This window comes from Monodelphis domestica, chromosome 2 (genome assembly GCF_027887165.1).
Source record: "Monodelphis domestica isolate mMonDom1 chromosome 2, mMonDom1.pri, whole genome shotgun sequence".
Taxonomy (NCBI): Eukaryota; Metazoa; Chordata; class Mammalia; order Didelphimorphia; family Didelphidae; genus Monodelphis; species Monodelphis domestica.
Window position 1 is genome coordinate 327,511,947 of NC_077228.1, and position 26,162 is coordinate 327,538,108.

Sequence of the window (26,162 nt, forward strand, 5' to 3'; positions counted from 1 at the left end):
TTTTTTTAAATATATTTTATTTGATCATTTCCAAGCAACCATATCTTTAATCTTATGCCTTTTTACCCTTGACTCTCCTCTGCATACTGTATGGTTCAATAACATTGGTCCTTTTACTCTTCCTGGTACATGGTGCTTCATTTCCTAATTTAATGTCTTCACATCTGGAATACTCTTCCACCTTTCCTCTTCTACCTTAGTTCTCCTGGCTTTCTTGAAGAACTAACTACCATCTTTTGCAGGTGACCTTTCTTCATTCATTCGCCCTTGACTCCAGTGCCTATTTTTTGAGATTACCCTTCATCTATTCTGTATATATCTCATATGTGGGTAGTTTAAATATTATATTTCCCATTTTGAATTCCTAGAGAGTGGGGTCTAGGTTTTTGTCATCTTTCTATCTCCATCACTTAGGACATAATAAGCACTTAATACATTTTTTTTTTAACCCTTACCTTCCGTCTTGGAATCAATACTGTGTATTGGTTTCAAGGCAGAAGAGTGATAAGGGCCAGGCAATGGGGGTCAAGTTACTTGCCCAGTGTCACACAGCTGAGGTCAGATTTGAACCTATGACCTCCCATCTCTAGACCTGACTCTCAATCCACTGAGCTACCCAGCTTCCCCCTTAAAACTTTTCCTTGATAATTTTTCTAGGCCTCATTTGAGGAAACTAAAATGATGGGGTTAGATTAACTGATCTAAGGTCCTTTATTACTATTTTTAATCTGTGATCCTATGAACTAGTTAAAGGTGTGTCTAGTAATATTCTCTATACTTCATATTTTCTTCATATGAACTTGTGGGAATATTCAAAGGTAATAAAGTAAGAACAAGTTTCAAAGATGTTCATTTTAAGATAACATTGATATAAATCTGTTGAAAAGAATAAATTAAAATAGAAATGTATTTGACTTTTTTGGTAGCCATTCTAACTAGAACATATTAACTGCTTAAAGGCTTCTTAAAGCACCACCTGATAGAACAAGACAATTTACATATAGAATCATAATAACATAGAATTTCAAACTAAAAAAGAATCTTCTAGACCAACTCTTTCATTTTTTTTCATTCAAATAACTTAGAACCAAAAATCTTGAGTGTTTTATTTATGTGCTTGAGATAACATGGGTGTATTCAAACTTAAATCTTCTGACTCTTAAGTCCAGATCTCTCTACTGTACCACACTGCTTCCACTTGAATTATAGTTAATTCATATAAGCAGGAAGATAGTTTTATTTATTCACTATTAATATCCTAAGAAGGATTTTACCTCTATTGCTTGCAGGGTGCTTCCCCCTCTCCCCCCAGTACTTTCATTTTATATGTTTTCCTATGAATTTAAAATGTTTGTTGATATTTTTATTTCCTTATAGTTTCATTAACTTTTATACTTTTAAATTGCATTACAGTCACAACATTGCCGATCTGAAGCTGTTGGTACTAGTTCGGGTGACTTCTTAAAGACATATGTAAGACGAAACAAGATTGGAAGTTTCAGAACTTTGAAAGGGAACTCCATGGGCCTTAATATGTTGAGCAACAACAAGAAACTGAGGTATGGAATTTCTCAAATTTACGCAGTAATTTTATTTGTTCTGTTAATGAATAACATCAAAAGCATTTATTTAATGCCTTTTGGAGCATCATGCATGCATGGTATTTGCCATCCATGCCCACTGAAACATGTTAATTCAAGAAGAGTTTTATGAATAAGATGCCAAATCTACAGCTTCTTTGACAAGTCAAATTCATTGTCACTTAATATTTAATAATTGAACATTCATTATTTTAATCAGTTTGCATATTACCAAATGGGAAATTATAAATGAGTATACATTAAAAACTAATTAGTTAAAGCTGATATAATGAACTAACTCAGATGACACATAGTTTCATCACAATTCCTATAGAAATGTTTAATGTTTGAATTATTACAACTTAAAGTTCTTTATACTTAGCTTTTAATGGAGGAATTCAAGAAGGAGAGGTAAGGGATATGAAATTAATTGTCTTAAGGGTTGGGGATGAAATGAGTCAAAGCCTGTATATATATATATATATATATATATATATATATATATATATATTGCCGAGCCTCAGTAAGCTTCCCCTACTCTGAGTTAGGTGCAATGTTGACTTGGAGTTTTTTTCAAACCAGGGGAGTTAGATCTAAGTTAAAGCACAGATCTACTGTATTCCCAAAAGGTCAATGGAGAAAATGGTATGACATTAAATTCATTGATATATATTTCAAACTATTTTAGACCACACTTTGGCCTTCCATTTTATGTTTTTTAGAAATTTTTTGCTCTGTTGAAACATTATTAGTTTTTGTTTTTCTGAATTTCTACAGTGAAAATGCAAAAACTTTATCAATATGTTCTGGAACCATAGTGCATGGTAGACGTTTTCATCATGCTAATGCACAGATACCAGTAGTAAAAACTGCAGCACAAAGGTAAGAATTCTATTTTTTCTTTTTGTTTCACTCTTCATATTTAGTAAATAATGCTTAATGATAATAATTTCTTTTTTTTTAAACTAACATTTTCCTAGGAATATCATTGTCTCATGTATGTAAATGGATATGAATGTTTAGGAAAATAATGTGAGCTTTGTATGCATTTTCATTTATATCTTCTTAGGAAAAGGTTTAAACTCTTAAAAGTTGTAGACTAAACAGGAAAGAACACATTTTGGGATAAAAAAATCCCAGTTTTTTTTTAAACAGAAAATGTATATGATTATATGTAAACGATTTTATTTCTTAATACTTAAAACAAATTCCTATTATTTTCCAAGGAAGTATTAAAAGTGATCTTATGGTTTGTAAACAGAGATATTTGATATTTCTTTTGTTTATAAATGTCTTAGATAAAGTTTATTTAAGATGTGTATTTTAACATTCTACAACAATATGAAAATGGAAGATATAACAAAATCAAGTTCAATTTTCTATTATTTTTGATAACTGACAGTTTCTTTTAGTTATGCTTAATAAGAATTATTTAATATTTTCACAGATTACCAAATGTCTGTCTTTAGACCTGGTGAATGTGACTAAAATATAGGCCCTGTGGTCCTTATATTTACGAATGTTGCTGTGCTTGTCACATAAATATGTAATTAAATTTAGTTTCATTAGGCCAACATGTTTTTGATTGATAAAGCACAATAGACCAATTTTGCTGTGAACCTTGGAGACTGAAGTTGAGATAAAAAAAGTTATTAGTTAATCATTACAGATTTTCAAAGACATCTATTTAAAGATAGATTGTTGCATTCTTCGATAATTATTCAGAAATCTTTAGTGTTTTCTATTGTGTCTCAAAATATTAACTGTTATAAAATTTTGGAATATAAGTTAATTCTGAGTCACAATTTTCATTTAAGTCTCAAGTAAAATTTTTTAAGGTTCTTGGTTAATCTTTCAGAAATGCTTTTATAATGTCTTTTAAAAACACATTAATGTTTTTAGTCCTAGAGTCATGCTTCCTCATGATTACTATGGAGATGAGCATGGCCTACAAAAGAAAGATCACCTTATAACTGCCTGGATTTTGGAATTCATCCTTCTTTCATTTCTGAAAAGGATGGCTTAAATCAAATTATTCTCTCTCTCTCTCTCTTTTTTTTTAATCATTCTAGTTGCACTGAATTGTTTCCACTTTGTGGATTACGTGTAGTAAATTGTAATTGTTAGCTTTCTTTATATCTGCCACTTAGTATCCTTTTATTATGTCACCTCTTAGAGGGAAACATAAACTTATTTTAATATTTGCCTCAATTATATCAAGGATCTGTGATTTTGTCAATGGAGTACCAAGGCAGATTACAGCCCTTCTATAATTTTATAGATTTGACAGTTATCTGTGCCACTGTATCTGAACAACTTTGTAGCCCATTCACATGCCAATACACCAATACGTGTGCATGGACACATGCGGGTATGCACACAGCACAGTCAAAATGACCCAAGTTTAAATAATGTAGTTGGTTAGAAATACCCTTCATTGACAGGTATACAGCATATAGTAATTCATTTAAGAAACATCTAGCTCTGGCTGCTTATAGTTCAATCTTTCCCTCTGTGTCTCTTTTAAAATAAGGTATAGATAATAGTAGCAAAATGTTGTAATACATGATAACTAGACCAAGTTAAACTTCTTGGGGGAAAAAATACCCATAAATGACAATTGAAAATATGTCAGAAGGAAATTGCACTTAATGATTTTTTTTTTTTGGAAGATAACTATTCAGCAGATGCAGGGCATTTATTTTTATTTATTTTTTTTACTTAAAATATGTTTCTGCTACATGATAAACATTTCAGGTGTCTACTTCAGGGATTATATTACTATAAATGCTGAACTTAAGGTTGCTGGGCAGCCTCTGCAAAGGCTTTTTGCTTATTTTAAAGTTGTATGCTGGGACTCTTTAGTAACTGGCACAAATTGACTCTTGTTGCATAATATCTAGTGTAGGAAAAGCAAGCACTTAGTCTTTTAAGGATGTATTCAAGAGATGCGTTTTGCTCACTAAATCGCTTTGAACTGTCATTTAAAGGCGATTCCCATAACATCCTCTTTTAAACTATCTATTCCCTAGGATTTCATAATTACCTCTATCCCTTTAGTGCAAATGATACAACCTGCCTTTTATTTTTTTAACCTCTTACTTTCTGTCTTAGTAACAAAGCTTAAGACAGAAGGTCAAGGACTAGGTATTGAAGGTTAAGTGACTTGCTTAGGTCACACAGCTGGGAAGTGGGAGGCCAGATTTGAATCCCTGACCTCCTATCTCTGAGCCACATATATGTTTCCCCTTGCTAATTTTTCAATGCTGTTTGAGGCAATGCAGGAGGGAGAGATGACATATAAGTAAATGTTGAATGAGGAGAAAATGTAGTATTATTGTTACAGACAATTTTGTTTTTTAATAGTACTGTTAAGAATGAAATAACATCCAATAGAATTATATTGTTTTGATTCAGGATGAACAAAAGTATAGAATCTATTAATTAGAATAGAATATTCGTCTATTTAGTCTTAGTGGGTTTTATTTTATTTTGTTTTAAAAAAATTTTTAAATGCTAACATTAAAGACATCCTTCAAAAATCTCATTTTAGTAATAGTTTGTGCTTGGTTTTCTTCTCATTATTTAATATGCAAACTCCCTGAGGACAGTAACCTTAAGGTAACATTTTAAAAAAAATTCCTGTTCTGGCACCATGACTTAAAAGCCTTTGTTCTTTATGGTTAAGGAGAATAAATGTAAACCCCATTTTGAATGTTTTCCTTGGGAGGAACAGGAACATTAATTCATACTTCTTCCCAGATAGCTACATAAGTGAGTAGAAGAACATAATAGCTATAACCTGTATTTCTGTTATTTGTTTCTAACTTCCCAGATATAAGAATCAAGGCAATTTAGAAATGTTAATAAAAAAGATTAGCAAGCTGGTCCTAAAATAGAGAAATTCGAGTTTAAGCCTTCCTCTGATAGATACTGGCTTTGTGATGTGGCATAGTCGGCCTTTCAGTTCCCTTACCTTTCAATTTGTATCCCCAGCACTTAGCACAGTATTTTGTACCTGGTAAGCTTAATAAATGCTTCATTCATTCATTTCATAGCCAACTTTCTAAGAGTAGAGGGAGTTTCTTATTGGTAGCTCTCATATAATGATAAAATCACAGTTCCAATTTAAAAAACAAACATCACAACACGTTTCTGTAAAACTATTTATGTTTGGCCCATGTTTTGCATTCTTAAAAATTTAAGGTCGTATTTTTAGGCTATTTTTAATGGAAACTAATAATAATTTTTCCCTACAAAGCAAACATCTATCATTGTTTTCCTATATTTCTGTGCTCTTTTAAGAGTTGACTATGTAAAAATAAAATTCACCAAATCCCTTTCTTCTTCATTTTTTAGATTTGAATCATTATTTTGAATGACTTTAGGAATTAATGTCCACAAATTGATAGACTTGCTTTTTACAAAGTTTTTTTAACTGATTTTCTTTGGAGGAACTTTTGGAAAGTTGATTACAGGAAGGTTTTTTTTCCCTTCATGAGATACTCCTCTCTCAAATACACATAAATATATATGATACTTTCATACATCATATTTTGTGGCATTTATTGACTTATTTTTATTCTATTTATCATTCATCCTGTGTGTGATATAGGATTAAGGCCTGCTATTGATTCGACAGCAAAGGACAATTTTGCTCTTGCACAAAGACTACTTTAAAACTTTCAAAGCTCTTCTAAAATAGCATATAAATGATTTAAGATTTGATGGTTAAACAACTATTTTTCATGTCATTGTAGCTATTTTTTCTAATAATATGGACCAAGGAAGATTACTTAACATTAATAGATTTAAATTGCTTGTTGACTTTAAATTCAGCACTTTTGATTTAATATTATGTGAACATTGACATGATTTTAAACTTGGCATATAACAAATATGTAGTATCTTTATTTTTTTTAACTGACCAGATGGTAATTTTTGCATTATTGACTATGATGACAGATACTACAATGATATACGAATAAGTGAGGTTTTACCTCTTACATCTTTTTCTTTTTCATGTTTTAAGCAATCTGGATCAAAAAGAAAGGTAAGCTTAATATTGATGGAATTAGAACATGGGAATAGCAATAATATATAAACAAATTGATTATCATCTGGTTTTGAAAAAAAAAAATCGGCTAAGTCAGGAGCCAGCATTGTAACCTACATATTATCTATTAAAATGAAGTAGTTATAAAGAACAAGATTTCAATTTTGTTAGAAGTATTTCAGCATAATGCATGGAAACACATTTTTTGTGCAATCATTCTATTTATGTATAATGTATAATAATTCTTCAGTATAGCTAGGGTAGGTCTTAATTATACTGTATATTATAAAAGCTTATTTTATTGCTATTCATTAGTAAGAGTAACAGGCTTCAGAGTAAAGGGGAAAAAAGTTAACATTAATCCTGAAAACATATTCTATACTTAAATTTCAGTGTGCTAACTCAATTCATTCTCCTTAAAGAGCAATCACTGGAGTTGAAGTTTTATCACATCATATTTCATTTATTTGTAATAATCAGAAAATAATTTCTGAAAGCAATAAAAAGTAACATAACTCATAACTATTGAATGTGGATTAGATTGGTTGGAATCTATCAGTGCTTAAGGCATTTCATTAAATGAGGATCTTAAGTTTTAGAGCTTTTTACTATTTTAAAAGGAAGAGAAGCTAAAATGAGTTATTTCTAAAAACCTTATTAAATAAATTAAGCCCAGTTACTCAAGATGTATGTATAGATATGTCCTGAGTATTAAGTGTCTGGAAAGAGACAGTATAGAATAAACCTACCCAAGAGTATAATTTAATATTGAAACAAATGTATCAAAGGCCATTAAATTAAAATCTCAAATATTTTTAAGTGTATTAACTTTGTACCAGTCTTTTTCTGGGAAATTTCACCAAATGGATTTTATTTAAATTAAAAGCATATCTAATACCTCCTGTTTTTGAGATGTCAATGCATTTTTGTTATTTAACTTGAAAAGTGATTATTTAAGAAATCATTCTTTTTATGAAACTTACTGAGTTAAAATTCACTGTACTTTTAGGCAGAGATCATCAGATGGAAATTTGGACTTATTAAACTAAATATGGACATTTATTAAAGTAGTAATAATTTTAGTAATACAGGAGAGTTTCTGGGATAAGTTAGTAAGTTAGTGTAATTTATTAATCTATTACTGAGCTTTTGGTTCCTTTCATACCCTTTATTATTTTGAAATGGAATTACTGAAGTGTTTTGTTAAGTTTTATCCCAGAGAAAGGAAAAATCTTAAATTGAACATAGAGCAACAACTTATTGACTTTATCATAAAATACGATGCTGTCATGCCTTCTACATAGTTGTATTTATATTGGAATTCATCTGAAGCATAATAATAGCATACTTTAGAATTACCTCTTCATTGGTATTTGGAAAATAATGAAAGATCTCTACTTCAAGCCAGTTTCCAAACAGATGAGAGTTCATTCAAAATCTCCTAAACTTAGTAATTCATCTTTTGCCAGAACAACATAATTACTCTCTTATTTATGAGATTTTAACATTGGATTTCTGCAAAGGATTAAATTTTGTCAGATTTTTTTCCATTAAAAATGAATAGCATATTCAGGTAAAATATGCTTTTAAGTTTCAGAATCTCATTTTTATAAAATCTTGTCATTTCATTGTAAAAGTCTGGAGTTGGCAAAGTTGTTCACACAGATATGAACGTTCTTTTTCTAGAGCAGTAATGTCCAAAGTATAGGTAAATGTAGTTCTAGGAAGAGTGGGATATGAACAAATTAGGGAATAGGAAGATGGTTTCCATCTCACTTTCCCTGCAATAATCAATCCTGTAATTTGTATCTTTTTTTTTTTTTTTTAAACCCTTACCTTCTGTCTTGGAGTCAATACTGTGTATTGGCTCCAAGGCAGAAGAGTGGTAAGGGCTAGGCAATGGGGGTCAAGTGACTTGCCCAGGGTCACACAGCTGGGAAGTGGCTGAGGCCAGATTTGAACCTAGGACCTCCCGTCTCTAGGTCTATGTAATTTGTATCTTTAACACTTATGCCATATCCTTATCTCACAGTACTGCTTCACCTGGCTCTCTCTCTACTGCAGATGCCATACTTTTCTCCCTTTTGAACTGTCTGGAGCAGTTACTGGTTAGATACTACTGGGCAAATTTTCCTGTTTGTCTTCAGATCACCTCATTCACAATACTGTTGAGCTTAGGTGTTATACCATGAATAAGAGACCATTGAGTCAGAGCACTGCCTACCCACTTTTCATTTGGAGGAGAGACAGAATGAATCAGTCACAGAGATTTCTTCCTTGCATTTCCAACTCCATCTTTCTACATCAGCCTTAATTAATGTCACCTTCTCTCACTCTCTATAGCTATTTAGTTGACAAATCTTATTATTTTTCTGCCAGTACATCTCTTGCACCTTTATCTTTGCTACTTAGATAGCCACCACCTCAGGTCAGACTCTCATCATCTGTACTCCATTGTAGCTTCCTCATTGTTCTTCCAGCCTCATCTCTATTCTTCCAGCGTATCTTCTACATAACTGTCAAAGTGATTTCCATAAAATGTTGTTCTGACCATATCATTCCCCTCTCTACTCAATAAGCCAGTATTGACTCAGGATTATTTCATCTTCAGCTAGAGTAATATATGCATATAATTTACAAATATACCCTCATGGGTGTAGTGCTCAAAAGTTTTTATTGATAAGGAAAGGTCCATCATTTACCAAAAAGATTTCAATAACATTGCTTTAAAGAATCATTTATCTAATAATTGATGACAATTGAATTGATTGTAGAGTTTTCAGAGTCACCTCTATGGATAGACACAGTTTTAATTTTAAGAATTAGATAGGCCTAAAAATCAAGACCGTCAATTTGATATTAGAGCCTATTTGGCTGCTTTTTGCTACCAGCAGCTGCCCCCCCCCCTTTTTTTTTAATGAAGGATTTTTTTATGGTTGCTGAATAATGACATTCTGCTTGTTGATCATTAGTTTTCTGTTACTTGTTCAAAAAGGAATATTAGAATTTTCTTTAAAAGGGTTGAGCCTATCATCTACCTTATTTTGAAGGTCATTCTGATATTCAGGTTACCGTAACAGGATGAGGCACTAGATGAAATGGTATTTGATTTGATGAAAGAATAAGATAAGTAGTTATTTGAATTCCTATGCATGGACAGGGAAAGACTGATTTTTTTAAATCATTATTCTAACTAAAACTCACAAGTGATAAAATTGTTATACCTCCAATTGAACTCATTCTTTGAAACAAGTGATTTTCATACTTTTACATGGTAGCTATAATATTTACTCAAAAAATGAAAGTAAATTGAATTTTTGTTGGGGAATTTAAAAAACTTTTGAGATGAGTTATCAATAAGTACCTATTTACTATTAGCTACATATGGGGTTTTATATTAGAAATGGAATTTAAAGAATTATCTTCAGGGTAGTTTACAATCTAGTTGAAGAAAAATAAACATGTATAGACACTCAGACTTGTTTGTGGACTAGTTCCAAAAGTTGATATTTATAGCTCAAAATACAGAATACCTCAAAAGACTTTCAAAACACCGTGTATATATCAGCAGAAATAGTGATTAGGGTCACAAATGGCCCACAAAACTGTTTAACTGATGATGTGCTTTAAAATGGTAACAAAACTATTTAATCTAGAGGGGGTGATCATTTATATGGCTTTCTACTTAGAAATGGTGCAGAGTTCACTCGAGAAACATATCTCTACCACCATCTTCACACTTTCTCTCCTACAACAAACTTCTTCAGATCTACATAAAAGATGATATTCCTTCAATAGTTATTTCCAATTTTTTAAATTGTGATAAAAAAACCATTTAACATTTATGTCAGTGATAAGAATAGGAATTTCAGCTTCCTGTAACCTACTTCTATTGTGTAGGCTATTCATAAGTGAATATTTCTAAATTAGTATCATCAGTAAAATAAGCAATATAGAAAACAATTCAAGAACCAAAAAGGATACAATTTTTTAAAATTCTTTAAATATTTTAGAATTTTCTTGGCATAAGGAGGTAGGATTTGATTTGGGGTTAATTTTCTATGAATAGAGAGAATGAATGAATGAAAAACTTTTATTAACAACTTACTATATACCAAGCACTATGCTAAGGACTAGAGATACAAGTAGAAAATCAAGACAGTCACTGCCTTTAAGAGCCTCTTACATTCTGGTAGGGGTAATTAATTAGATGTAATGGATTTCTGATTAGTAAATTGGGAAAATCACAGGACTAGTAAGTTGAGAAGTAAGGAACTCAGTTGATACCAACACAAGCAAAAGTTGTCTGTTGATTATTATTGTTTCCAGAGCAAAATGTAGAAATTGAATGGGGGTTGGGGGGGTATTAGACCATAAGGGTGTGTATAGGAGGATATGGCAAAGAAATGTCCAGGGCAAATAGCCAAGTGGAACTTGAAACAAGGAGGCCTGGATAGATCTGGCACTAGCTAGATATAGTAAACTATGTGTGGATACTGCCTAACTCACTATTCAAAACAATACAATCCTAGAGCAGTAGTTGTAGAGATGAAATAAGTTTCTCAGGACGTGGTCTCAGGAAGCTCTGTGGTCCAGAGAAGGTCATAGCAGGGCTGCAAGTGAAAGAGAAATAATGAATATAGATGGTCAGAGAAGCTGTAAAGCATGGTATGGAATCTGAAGTCAGGTAGGTCAAATGAGCCATATGCATTGATTGACTCACTAATAGGAATAATTTTACCCTAATTAAACAAAATCATCCTGAATACAATTAGTGATGAAATTCTAGCCTCAGATACTACTCATGTAGATGACATCAAATTTGATACATTCAGGTCCTGAAGTATATGAACTGGGTTCTAAAACTTTTTCTGATGCTAGCATGAGGAACTATTGCTAATTTGTTCATTGTCTCAAGTATATAGATTTGATGATATTCCCTACACTACTTGTGAAAACTCACAAGCAGAGGTAAGTCTTTCCAGGTAGCTGGCAAAACAAGAGTGCAAATGAGAACGTTCAACTTGTGTATTAGAAAATGAGATTAGTTTTGAGTGGAAGTTGAAAGGAAAGTAGGTATGGTTGAGAACAAGTTGTAGAGAAGAATGGCTGCAGTTTTTGAGCAATCTAGTGCTAGTGGTCTTATGTAAAGTAGATTGATTGTGAAGAAGAAACTATATTGGTTGAGAATCTTAGGTAGTTCTGGTGTGAGATGAAGGGCCTTCCTTTTAATGTAGTGAATAGGAATTGAAAATAAGAAACATATACAAGAAGAGATGCAAAGGGACAATTGATAGGACACAATAACTGAATATGATTAACTGCTTAGTTAATTTTTAGTTAGAAATTTTTCAATAAAATTGCAGGATACTCACATTAATGTCTTTTGTTTCTTTTGAGAAGATAACGTACATGGGAGGAACTAACAAAAGTAGCCATACTGAAATAAAATGTAGTCATTGATGACTGATATTTTGTATTCATAAAGATGGGCCCTGGGCCCACTTCATTCAAGTAGCTTTAGTAGTTAAGTGGTTTTAGAAATTATTTGTGGTAAATTGCTTTTTAATATTGAACAGCTCTGAATTTGCCCAAATTTTTGGAACCTTATATAATGAAGCTTTTCTCTATCTAGGACTAGTGATACAAAAGACAAAAATAGAGCAATCCTTATCGGCAGAGAGTTTACATTCTATTCAGACAACACATATTTACTCAAATACATACAAAATAAAAACAAGGTACTAGGGAAGGTAAAAAAGCACCCATCTACATGCTTTAAAAGCTAGGGTGGGGAGCAGGGGGAAAGGAGATCAGAATAGACTTCACGTGAGGGTGGAGAATAGGTGTCATGTAGGAAAGGAGTCCCTTGTATGATTTTTTTTAGTTTTATTTAATTGGTCAATTTAGAACATTATTCCTTGTTTACAAGAATCATATTCTTTCCTTCTCCTTCCCGCACCCCTTTTTGTGACTGACTCACAATTCCACTGGGTTTTACGTGTGTCTTTGAAAATTTTATTTAGTCAACTTAGAACATTATTCCTTGGTTACAAGAATCATATTCTTTCCCTCCCTCCCTTACCCCTTCCCTTAGCTGATGCACAATTCCACTGGGTTTTACAAGTGTCCTTGATCTGAACCTATTTCCATGTTGCTGATGTGTGCACTAAGATGGTCATTTAGAGTCTAAATCCCCAATCATATTCCCCTAGTTCCATGTAATCAAGCAGTTGTTTTTCTTCTGTGTTTCTACTCCCATAGTGTTTCCTCTGAATGTGGATGATAGCATTCTTTCACATAAGTCCTTCAGAATTGCCTGGTCATTGCATTGCCACTAATGAAGAAGTCCATTGCATTTGATTGCCCCACAGTGTATCATTAGTCTCTGTGTACAATGTTCTCCTGGTTCTGTTCCTTTCACTTTGCACCAGTTCCTGGAGGTCATTCCAATTCACATGGAATTCCTCCAGTTTATTATTCCTTTGAGCACAATAGTATTCCATCACTAACATATACCACAATTTGTTCAGCCGTTCCCCAATTGGAGGGCATCCCCATATTTTCCAAAATTTTCCCACCACAAAGAGCACATGAATATTATTGTACAAGTCTTTTTCCTTATTATCTCTTTGGGGTACAAACTCAGCAGTGCTATGATTGGATCAAATGGCAGACAGTCTTTTAGTGCCCTTTGGGCATAGTTCCAAATTGTTGGAATGGTTGGATCAATTCCCAACTCCACCAGCAGAGCATTAATGCCCCAACTTTGCCATATTCCCTCCAACATTCATTACTTTCTGTTGCTATCATGTTAGCCATTCTGCTAGGTGTGAGGTGATACCTGAGAGATGTTTTGATTTGCATCTCTCTGATTATAAGAGATTTAGAATACTTGTTAATGTGCTTATTAATAGTTTTGATTTCTATATGTGAAAACTGCCTATTCATGTCCTTTGCTCATTTATCAATTGGGGAATGGCTTGTTTTGTTTTTGTTTTGTTTTTTGTTGGGGGTTTTTTTGTGCAATTGATTTAGTTCTTTATAAATTTGAGCGATTAGACCTTTGTCAGAGGTTTTTGTTATGAAGATTTTTTCCCCCAATTTGTTGCTTCCCTTCTAATTTTGGTTGCATTGGTTTTGTTTGTACAAAACCATTTAAATTTAATGTAATCCAAATTATTTATTTTACATTTTGTGATTATTTTTTTTCTAACTCTTACTTGGTCTTAAAATCTTTCCCAAAGATCTGACAACTATACTATTCTATGTTCACCTAATTTCTTATGGTTTCCTTCTTTATATTCAAATCATTCACCCATTCTGAGTTTATCTTGGTGTAGGGTGGAAGATGTGATCTAAAACCAATCTCTCCCATCCTGTCTTCCAATTTTCCCTGTTTTTGTCAAATAGTGGATTTTTGTCCCCAGAGCTGGGATCTTTGTATTTATCATAGACTGTCTTACTGAGGTCTCTTACCCCAAGTCTATTCCACTGATTCCCCCAACCCCCTTTTTTTTTAAGTCTCTTAGCCAGTACCATATTGTTTTGATGACCACTGCTTTATAGTAATATAGTTTGAGATCTGGGACTGCAAGGCCACCTTCCTTCGCATTTTTCTCCATTATTTCTCTGTATATCCTTGATCTTTTGTTCTTCTGAATGAACTTTGTTATGGTTTTTTCTAATTCAATAAAGAAGTTTTTTTTGATAGTTCAATCGGGGTGGCACTAAATAAGTAAATTAGTTTGGGTAGGATTGTCATTTTTATTATGTTAGTTCATCCTACCCATGAGCAATCAATGTTTTTCCAATTGTTTAGATCTAGTTTTAGATGTGTGAATAGTGTTTTGTAGTTGTGTTCATATAGTTTCTGTGTTTGTCTTGGCAGATAGCTAAAATAAAATAAAAATAATAAGATAAAGTATTTTATATTGTGTAGGGTGATTTTATTTTATTGTATTTATTTAAAACCCTTACCTTCTGTGTTGGAGTCAATACTGTGTATTGGCTCCAAGGCAGAAGAGTGGTAAGGGCTAGGCAATAGGGGTTAAGTGACTTGCCCAGGGTCACACAGCTGGGAAGTGTCTGAGGCCAGATTTTAACCTAGGATCTCCCATCTCTAGGCCTAGCTCTCAATCCACTGAGCCCCCAGCTGCCCACTGTAGGGTGATTTTAAATGGAATTTCTCTTTCTAATTCTTGCTGCTGAGATGTGTTGGAAATATATAGAAATGCTGATGACTTATGTGGGTTTTATTTTGTATCTTGAAACTTTGTTTAAGTTGTTATTTCTATGAGCTTTTTAGTTGATTCGCTAGGATTCTTTAAGTAGACCATCATATCGTCTACAAAGAGCTTGGTCTCCTCATTGCCTATTTAAATATCTTCAATTTCTTTTTCTTTAATTGCTACTTGAATAATAGAGGTGATAATGGGCATCCTTGTTTCACTCCTGATCTTAATTGGGAAGGCTTCTAGTTTATCCCCATTGCAGATGATGTTTGCTGATGGTTTTAGATACATACTGTTTATTATTTTTAGGAAAGGCCCTTTTATTCCTATGCTTTCTAGTGTTTTCAATAAAAATAGGTGTTGTAATTTTGTCAAATGCTTTTTCTGCATCTATTGAGATAATTGTGATTTTTGTCATTTGCTTGTTAATATGGTTGATTATGTGGATGATTTTCCTAATACTGAACCATCCTTGCATTCCTGGTATAAATCCCACCTGATCATAATGAATAACCCTTGTGATCACTTGCTGGAGTCTTTTTGCTAGTATTCTATTTTAAGATTTTTGCATCTATGTTCATTAAGGAAACTGGTCTATAGTTTTTTTTTTCCTTTGTTTTTGACCTGCCTGGCTTTAGGAATCAGTACCAGAGCTTGGTGGAAATAGGGAAGGTCATAAAAGGAATTTGGTTAGACCTCCTCCTTTGCTTATTCTGTCAAATAGTTTGTATAATATTGGGTTTAGTTGTTCTTTGAATGTTTGATAGAATTCATTTGTGAATCCATCTGGTCCTAAGGATTTTTTTTAGGGAGTTCTTTGGCTTGTTCAATTTCTTTTTCTGATATCAGAGTTATTTAGGTATTCTATTTCTTCTGTTAATCTAGGCAATTTATATTTTTGTAAATATTCATCCATATCACCTAGATTGTCATATTTATTTCAATATGATTGTTGCTTAATAGTTTTTAATGATTAGCTTAATTTTCTCTTCATTAGAGGTGAGTTCTCCCTTTTCATCTTTGATACTGTTAATTTGGTTTTCTTCTTTCCTTTTTTTAAATTAGATTGACCAGTGCTTTGCCTATTTTATTTGTTTTTTTTCAAAGTACCAGCTTCTAGTCTTATTTATTAACTCAATAGTTATAATAAATAATAAATGATATAATAAATCGACTTTCAATTTTACTAATTTCTCCTTTGATTTTTAGGGTTTCTAATTTAGTTTTCATCTGAGTATTTTTAATTCGTTCACTTTCTAGTTTTTTAATTTGTATGCCCAATTCATTGACCTCTGCCCTCCCTAAATTGTTAATATATTAATTTAAGGATAAAAATTTCCCCCTAAGTACTGCTTTGGCTGTATCCCATAGATTTTGAAAGGATGTCTCGTCGTTGTCTTTTTTCTTCAGTGAAATTAATTGTTCATGATTTGTTCTTTACCTGATTTTGGAGAATCATATTACTTAATTTCCAATTAATTTTTACTTGTATGAAATTTCAAAGGCAACCAGAGATTCTAAAATATAACAGATGAAGTGGGCAAGGTGCATTTTAGGGAAGAAGACCAGCAAGTGTAAAGGTACAGAAACTGGAAGATGGAGTGTTATTATTGTATATGAGGAACAATAAGTGCTCATCTGGAAAATAGTATATCTCTATATGCCAAACATTGGAGGGAAGTCACTTCGACAGTTTTGTGGAGAATGAATTAAAATGGGGTGAGTTTAAGTTAGGAGAAAAAATTAAGATACCATTACAGTATTGTAGCTGTTTGTATAGAGAAAGGGTACAGATGTGAGAGATATGGTGGATGGTAGAATTCACAAGACCTGACAACAAATTAATTGATTATGCGTGATAAGCTAGGGTGAGGAATCAAGGATATTGCTATGGTTGAGAACTTGGGTAACTGGAAGGATTGTTCTTTGCTTGGTGGAAATAGGGAAGGTCAGAAAAGAGTTTGAGGTTTCACAAAAAGATGAGCTTTGTTTTAAACATGGTAAATTTGAGGTCTCATGGCACATACAGTTCAAAATGCCCAATAGGCAGTTGGTGATATGAAACTGAAACTCGGGAGCAAAATGAAGACTAGATATGTTGGTGCATAGGAATCATTTTCATAAAGATAATAATTGCACCCATGGAAACCAGTGAGCTCACCAAGTGAAAGAGACTATGGTAAGTAAAATGACCATGATAGAGTCTTTGGGATACATTCATTCCTAAGCAGTATAACTTGACAAAAAAGACTGAGAAGGAACAATAGAACTGATTGGAGAACCAAGAGATAGCAGTGTCACAAAGCCCCATAAAGGAAAGAGTATTCAAAAGGACAATGGTCAGTTGTGTCAGTTGCCCCTAGAGGTTGGAAAGGATAAGAAAAAGATCTTCAGATTTATCATTTGGGAGATCACTGGTAACTTTAGAAAGTAACTTCAGTACATTGATAAGGTTGTTAATAGCCAAATTAGATTGCCATGTATTGAAGAGTGAGAAGGGAGAAAATGGAGACAAGGGGTATGGGCAGCTTTTCTATTTATGTGTGTAAGAGTTGAACTCAGAAAGGAAAGATTCAGGACCATAACTTCAAGGCCTGATAGAATGTAGTTAGGGTTGTTTTTTAAAAGACCGGAGAAGATCATAAAGAGTTTTATGCAACTCTGGAGATCTCTGAATTCATACCCTTTATTTTACAGAGAGGTTAAGTGACATGATGAAGGTCATATGGGTAACTGGTAGAGATAAGATTTGGACCAAAATCTTACTACTTATACTTAACAAGAGGTATGGGGGGCTCAAATCTAATGGTCTTTCTAATAGCAACAAGGGAGGAACCAATGGGAGAGGATTGATGATTATTTCAACTGTTTTTCCAAAACTAAATGTTTACATGTTTTTAAACCATAGAATTTTAGATCTTCCTTCCTTCTTTCCTCTACCCCCTCCCCCCACCCCCATTCCCCTACCTCTTCCTCGAGTGGTTAGGAATTGGCAATGGAAGTTAAGTAACTTATCCAGGAACACACACAACTAGAAAGTATCTGGATTCAGATTTGAACCCAGGACCTCCCAACTCTAGGCCTTGTTTTCAATCCACTGAGCCACCTAGCTGTTCCCAAATTTTAGACATTTTAAAAAGGATGATGAAACGGAAATGAATGGTATATTATTTATTGGCAGACCAAGAACTAGCACCTGGTCTTGTGATTTTAATTCTGTTTTTTTTTTTTTTTGCTAACATCTTTCATATTCCTGAAAAAGTATCAACTTTATATGCTTCACTAATAGTTTTATTATTTTTAAACAATTGTTTCCATTTTGTATTAGTAGAGTGAGTTGCCTGCTTTCAGATTTAATAACAGTAATGGAGTTATGGAATGAGGAGAATGGGATCAACATTTTGCCATTTAAAAAATATATTAACCTAACATGTTTGGGTTTTTTTATGGCTTTAAAATTTTTAATATTTGATATTGTCTCTTAATAAGACAGTTTTGGGTGTCTAGACCCAGTGAATTTGTTAGAAAAATATAATCTTTTTTATGAGTGTTTTAACACTAAAACAAAGCAAGCAATTAAAAGGATTATTTTGATGATGAGAGATAATTTAGATCATATAATTATAACTGGTAATAAAAAAAGGAAATAATTGAGGACAGGCAGACTGGTCCACCTTTAAAAACCACATTTAAAAATAATTACTTTGACCCTTTTAACCATATTTGATAGCCTTTACAACAGTGCCTGCCCCATAAAGCCCCTAAATAAATATGTATTGAATTGCATCATAGTTTTATAGTTAAGGAAGAAGGGGGAAACTTGGGGATATAGGAAGGTTTTCAGTATTGCTCTTGCATTGTATATTTAATAAATAACAGGTGGTAATTTTTAGTAACTCATGGAAAAAAGGAAACAATCTGTTTTGGTGTTTTCTACTGTATTCAAAACTTTTACAATGATAGCTTTAATATATTAGGAAATAGAAAATGAGGAAATTACTTGACAGCCAGAAAATTGATATGTCCCCTCATCCCTAATTTACATATGAATTTATTTTAACTTACAATTAAAAACTTGAATTTCTTCCCCTCTGTATTTATTTCCTTTAAAATAACAAGGAAAAATTCTGTTTTATTGCTTCTTTTAAATAGACAAGAAAGTAAACCAAGTCTTTGTTAATAGTTCCATCTAGTTTTGATAAAGAATGGCATTGTGCCTATATTTTTTTTGTTTGATTTGCAAACACTTTTTACAGAATGCAAAACATTATTTTTAAAGATATTAAGCTTCTGTATGTAGATTTTATTGCAGTCATGTTAGATTCCCTTTGTGTTCTATCTGGTACCTTAGTGGTGCTGCTTTTTCTCAAACCTCATTTGGTTAAATATAAAGTACTCTTATAGCTCAATGCCATAGCCTTAAAATATAAATATACTTAAATTTTTCATTTTGTTCAAAATTCATCTTAAATGGACCCCCAAACTCTGAATTTTCTTTTAGTACCATTTTTCTGCACCTGATACCCAGACCCAATTTTGCCTTAACTTTTATTTTTCACTGGAAATTTTGGTCCTGCCTAAATAAATAGCTTTTTCTGCAAAAAAGCAAAGAGATTTCATTAAAACAAAGTCAGCTGCCCAGGCTTGTTTTACAAAGGCTCTGCTTATCCTGTTAGGGGAGAAGCGTGACTATTTGGGCTGAAGATGTAATAGACTGGTACTGCATGGGAGAGGAGGAATAAGTACTTCATCTTCAAGAAAAACTTAGTAAGAATTTACTGATGCCTATGGAGTTCACATTTGGGGTAGTGGTTGAGTCAGGCCTTAAGTCAGGGGGGGGGGGGGGACATCTTAAAAGTCTATTCCAGGCATGGAAGGGGGCTGCATTTGATAGTGTGGTAGTAAAATAGGTTGGAATCATAGTAATGTAAAATGATATTCATTCTTGACTCTAGGGCTTTGAAACATTTTTTCCCCCTGTGACTTAATAATACTATGGCATGTATAGTATTAATCCATTAATGTAGGAATATGGGATTAGTAGAAAATCCTTAACATTTTTCTTAGTAGTTAAATGTATAGTCACACCTGAACAGACTTCTTAAAATATAAATAGGTATTAAAATGTTTTTCAACACTTGGAATCTCTCTTTTTCACCTCGAAGTTCTATTCTAATTTAACCCATGTCTATAGATTATTCCTACATGCTATATACAAATAGCCTAGGTGGCACATAAAACTGTCTTAAGTTGAGCCCATTACTCTTTGTTGCCTTTCAATTTGTTGCCATATTTTATCCCACAGTTTAATGATTTTATTCTCAGATTGTGTGACTTTTGGGATTGATGGTCTCGTTAATTCATTCCCTTAGTATAAAATAGATGCTAAAGGTTTATCCTATACTTTCTAGTAACAGTGATTTCATTTCTACAGATATATCTGAAAAGATTTAAATAAAATCCCTATATGCTCTCCAATAATTAGTAAGATAATGGGAGTAAATTTGCAATGCAGCCACTTGGGAAAATAACTACTTGCATTTCTGAAGTTAAAAAAACAAACAAACCCCAGTCTCATTTCATTTATATAGTCTCTTATCTGGCAAAGAAGGAATGTTTATTTTAAAAAATACACTTAATATGTCTTCCTTTCTTCTCTCCTCTCCTCTCTCCTGTCTTCTCCTCTTTTGTGGGTGGGAGGGCGGGGAAATTACTGTGTAAAAGAAAAATGTAATCTGTTCTTTTCCAGGAAAGAATACCCCCCTCATGTTCCGAAAATAGAAATTGACCATGTTAGGTTACCACGACCCCAAAGTATAGGTAAGTATTGGTGCCCGCACGCCCCCCCCTTCCCCCCCTGCTTCTTTCTAAACTTAAAATAGTATTTCATCCATTTTTTGTGCAGCTAGGCATGGAAGATGTTAGCAGGAAACTACTTTTTTTTTTTTAATTCTTACTTTCCATCACAGAATCGATACTAAGTATCAGTTCTAAGGCAAAAGATTGGTTAGAGCTAGCCAATTGGGGTTTAGTTGCTTGCCCAGGGTCACATAGATAGGAAATATCTGAGGTCAGATTTATACCCAGGATCTTCCATTTCCAGGTCTGGCTCTCTCTATCCATCGAGCTACCTAGCTACCTTGCACAAGCATTTATTTTTTTCCCTAAAAGAAACAAACTTTTGAGATAGTTTATCCCTTTTTTGGGTGAGACTTTAATATTTAGGTATTTTTATTTTGAAATATATTTGGAAATAAGGAATCACAATAATAAGATGAAGTCTGCTATACCAGTTGCTTAATCATATGTGGGAAATCAAATGCGAGTGAATGTTTAGATTTGTGTTGCTATACTTCATTTTTTAAAATATTTTATGTCTTGGCAGGTATATGATACATTGGACTAAATGCTCTGCTTAGGGATCAGATGTGGCCTCAGACACTACTGTGTTCCTTTGGGCAAATTACTTAACCTATTTGTCACAGTTTCCTCAAAACTGTAGAATGAGGTTAATAGCACATACCTCTCAGGATTGTGCTAAGTATCAAATGAGATGATATTTGTAAAGTGCTTAGCATAGTACCTGATGCATAGTAGGGAGTATATAAATGGTTGTTATTGTTAGTATTATTTACAATATCTAAAAAGATCCATCATAATGTATATCTCCCGTCATTGCTGAAGATTATAATGCCTTTCGACAGCTTCCTAGTAATAATATAACTCTAATCTTCAATTATCCCTGAGAACTATTAGAGCTTATGCTCTGATGGCAAAGATTTGTAAATCTAGGTTCCATCTGTACCATGATGAGGCCTCAGATTTTGACTTTTAAATATTTACTGAAAAGTAAAGAAAAAGGGACTCATGAATACTCCATTTTTGGAAGAGTAGTTTTAAATTAGACCTCCATTTTAAAAGTTTGATGCTATAACAGACTTTTTCCCCCCAACTCTTCCTCTTCTACTTCCCAAACAATCATCTCCAACCTTCCTCTTTTTAAAGATGTTAACACCTAGAGACGGGAGGTCCTGGGTTCAAATCTGGCCTCAGCCACTTCCCAGCTGTGTGACCCTGGGCAAGTCACTTGACCCCCATTGCCTAGCCCTTACCACTCTTCTGCCTTGTAGCCAATACACAGTATTGACTCCAAGACAGAAGGTAAGGGTTTAAAAAAAAAAAAGATGTTAACATAGAATACGATCCCTTAGGAATGAGTCATTCAATATAGTTTCAATAAAGTTGCCATTTTAATTCTTGGGTACAAAGTTTTTTTGTTTCATGTCTTTTATACAGAAACCTCTCTAAAGTAATATTAAATATAATTCAAGTTCTCAAAATGATCAGAAATTCAATTTACAATGATATCTCTTTAAGAATGTGCTGAAGTGATGTAGAATAGGATAATTTATTCCCTATAGTGCCCAAAGGGATGACAACGTATATGGGAAATGGTGTGCAGTGAGAAAAAAGCATTTTGGATAAGAAAGTTAGAGAGAGATGGCAGCTATAATCATAGGGCAATTGATTGACACATCCTTTTTTGAGAAATGCCAATCCTTCAATGGTAGTTTAACACTCCAGTTGGAAAGGATAAATGGAGGTACGTGTATGGTCACAGTAGAGAAGCCATGGGTGAATGCTCAGAAGTTAAAAACCTAGAACCCCAGGGGAGAAATAAATTCCAAGTTGAAGGTGGAGAGTGGAGTTCAAAATGGCACTTTACCATGCCCTTCAACTTAGATGAGCAAAAGAGAGTAGTATGGAATCCTTATGGTATTGACTAAATGAGGAAAACCTGAAGAGAAAATGAGCATAACATAATGTAAATATGTAAAACCAAATGAGGGCCAGGTGTTCACATTTTGATAACCCGAGATGTCATCTTCTGACAGACCCTGGACTAATTAATATTTAACTTGAGAGACATTTAAAAATATATCAATCTTTTTATTCTCTGTATTAATACATCATGAAGCATAAAAAATAATTTCTGTTCTTATCTTCCTTTAGAAAGCATAATAGAGAAAACGGAAGAGTCTGAATCAGAATCAGAGTCTGAAATCAAGAGGAAGGTACAACCAAAACGTCACTGCAATTCATATCAGTCTGATTTCCAGCTGTCTCCTGCTTCAAAAAAAAGTTTAACCCACTTAGAGGTGGGTTAGAAAATTTAATTAGTGTTATTATTGAAACTTCTTTTAGCATTTAATTTAATTTAGCATTATGTTGGCATATTTGAAACAAATTCCATTTAGATTCATATGAATGGATAAGCTCTTGAGAGAGCATTCGAACTGGTGTTGTTAGTCCTTCCTCTGACACATTCTATGTAATCATGTGTAAGTCAGCTTAACCTCAGTTCCCCACAACTAATTCTCTAATACTTATACATAAATGAATTTGTACACATTGTAGGGTATCTCCACATTGATAAACTCATAAGCCTGGCTTCTCCCAATTAAAATAAGCCCTCTATGGCAGTTACTACTTATTAATTTCTTCTCAGTTACCATCCTCTATATATCTTTTGAATAAAGATTATTGTTGAATCACATTTCCTTAACTCATAGTTTCCCATGTGATTTGAAGTATTGTTTGAATTAGTGCTATTTAATAATTAGGCTGCACAATCATTGGTGTTTAACAGAAAATAGCATGTTTATTATATTTTATCACTGAGAAATAAAAATTATTTAGATAACAGATCTACAAAATGTTTATTCAGTCAAGGCAAAAAATTATTTTTGGTAATCTGTGTTCTTTGATGCCATTGTAATGCTTGTCAATTGAAAAATGGTTGAGAATTTATATCAGCATTATGTCCAAGGCTAAACTTGAAGAGATCTACATTGCTTTTTCAAAAGTTACGTCCTAAACTGTCTGCTGACATAATATCCTGATTGTCTTATATTTTTCAGTATTTGAGTGGATAAAAACAGTGTTAAGTATACCAAATTGTAAGACTGCACTATTAATGTTATTTATTGTCCTATACAACATATGCAGTTTCTTTCTGGTTTGTAAAAAGATAACCCCAGTTAAATTCAGCTGTATTCCAAGAGTGGTATGCTAGCTACACTTTTCCAAGGTATTTTTATTTTTGTATTGGGAATATTCACTATATATTAAAATTAGCTTTTTATTTGGATTCCTAGGAAATTATTCTCAATAACCACTAATCTAGCTATTTATTAGCTTGTTTGTTGAAGACTTTTTTAAACCTTATGATATAGAAACTTGACTTCCATTCAGTTACCATATTCTTATGGTAAATGACACTTTTGCCCAATATAATACAATAGCTCTGAGTTTCCTCTCCTGTCTAAAATCACATTCTCTTCCTCAGAGTTATTTCATTTATTTTTTCATAACAAATTATGTTCCCTTAGAGATAAGATTGGGTTTGGCCCATCTAGCTTGTCTTGATTAAATCTTTATGTACCAATGGTAACTTAATTGTTAAAGATAATTATAGTAAATTTGTTGTATTTGTTTAAATGAGAAAACATTGACTTGATTTTTGTACCTTTATGCTGAGAAGAGATACCCTAGCTTAATGACTCTTATTTTGCCAGTTGTTTACTTTTAGAAATTTGGTTAAATGACTCAGTTTCTATGGATTTTAATCCCAAAGAGGTATTTTGTGGGCCTCCTCCTTCTTTTGCACACATAGAAAGTAATTGACTAGGTGAGACATTCTTAATTTTGGGTCTGTGAAGAACCCAAGGAGTCCAGTTATAGAATTTCAGGGAGTCTTTGACCTCTTTTTTTTTTTAATGTATTTTGATCATTATATTATGGTATAATTTATTTCCTTTGTGTTGGTATGTATTTTGTGCATTTCAAAACATTATTCTCAGGAGAGCAAAGCAACCTTCATCATACTGTTTGTGATAAGGACATTCAAGAAGTATCAGCCAATAAATATGGAATATCCTCCAACCTCTCCTATCCCAATTTTTTCTCCCTTAACTAGATTTTTAATTTCATTGAGATAGGGAAGTTGAGTTGAAGAACTTCTAATGCATCTCAGCTCCTTCTGTGCCATAAGGCACTAAAAGGTTAAGGTACACTAGAGTCATGCAACCAATATTTGTGAGAGATGAGATTTGAACAGCTAGGTCTTCCTGACTCTGATCTACCTCTCCATTTACTTACTACACCAACAGTGACTTTCAACCCCCAGTAGATAATCTTTAGCTTTATGACACTCTCCTTTTTCTTTTTTCTTATTTACTAGATTCTTAGTTGGTATACTGATAGTAAAAGTAAATGGGGCATTATTTTTTTGAGATGTTTTCAGGGTTTTGCTGTTGATGGAGACATCTTTTTTTTCCCCACCCTGTTTCAATGGGAATTTTAGGTTTCTGCACAAACTGAATATTGTCCACAGTGCGGGAAAGAAAGAAAAAATCAGACCAAATGCCAAAACTGCGGGGTTACTTTTTCTAAGGATTTACAAAGAAATTGTAGGCAAGCATTAAATGAAGCAGCAGTACCTTTATCACGAACATCCATTCATCATAATTCAGGAGGACAAAAGTCTCAAAACACTGGACTAAATGCCAAAAAATTTTATGGCAATACTTTGGGAAAGGTTCCAGTTGATATTATTGTGAGTCATGATTATGTTGGACAGAATTTTCTACAGTCAAACGGAAAAATCATTTTACCTGGTGCAAAAATACCCCAAATTACAAACTTAAGAAAACGGAATACAAAACCATCTGATCTAAATGATCCAAGTAAGTATGTTTTTATTTTGTATATCTTCTTATTTTGAAACCCTTTTCTAAAATAAACAATCACTTCTTAGGATATTCCCTGACATCTTAAAATGGTTTGGTTTTTTGAGGACTTTTGTCCTTTTTCAATTTATGTAAAGGAGGATATGGCGAGTGATAAAAGGCTGCTTGTTTAATTGGAATATTTGGAAAGTTAGCTGTTTTTCTTAATAAATCATTCTGATATATTTTGTTTTTAAATCAAATTTTACCAGTATTTTCCCTTTCTCCTATCCAGAGATCAATCTTCCTTATAAACAAAAACTATAAAAGAAAAAATATCAATTTAGCAGAACAAATATATTGAAAATGTCTGACAGTACAATGCAGTATTCCTCCCTGCATACCTTAACAGAGACTTTCTTCTTATATCTCTTCTTTAGGGTGTAGCTTGATTTTTTTAATTTCTTAGCTCTTTGTTTCACTTTCTTTATTGTGTTCCATTTACTTTGTTTTCACAGTTTTGCTTAATTTACTCAGAATTAATTAATATGAATCTGCCCAT

General features: G+C 32.9%; 1 protein-coding gene across 4 annotated transcripts in view; it reads left to right on the forward strand.

Moving 5' to 3' along the window:
• SENP6 (SUMO specific peptidase 6) overlaps positions 1 to 26,162 on the forward strand; it is a 122,997-nt gene that overhangs the window by 49,039 nt on the left and 47,796 nt on the right. For 2 of the 4 annotated variants that reach the window (XM_056818511.1, XM_007484221.3), the window contains 6 exons: positions 1,414 to 1,559; positions 2,358 to 2,462; positions 6,613 to 6,633; positions 20,620 to 20,690; positions 22,884 to 23,029; positions 25,237 to 25,618. In XM_056818511.1, the coding sequence (XP_056674489.1) occupies positions 1,414 to 1,559; positions 2,358 to 2,462; positions 6,613 to 6,633; positions 20,620 to 20,690; positions 22,884 to 23,029; positions 25,237 to 25,618 (871 nt within the window). The remainder of the gene's footprint in view (positions 1 to 1,413; positions 1,560 to 2,357; positions 2,463 to 6,612; positions 6,634 to 20,619; positions 20,691 to 22,883; positions 23,030 to 25,236; positions 25,619 to 26,162) is intronic. The other 2 variants (XM_056818513.1, XM_056818512.1) reach the window with 2 other exon arrangements.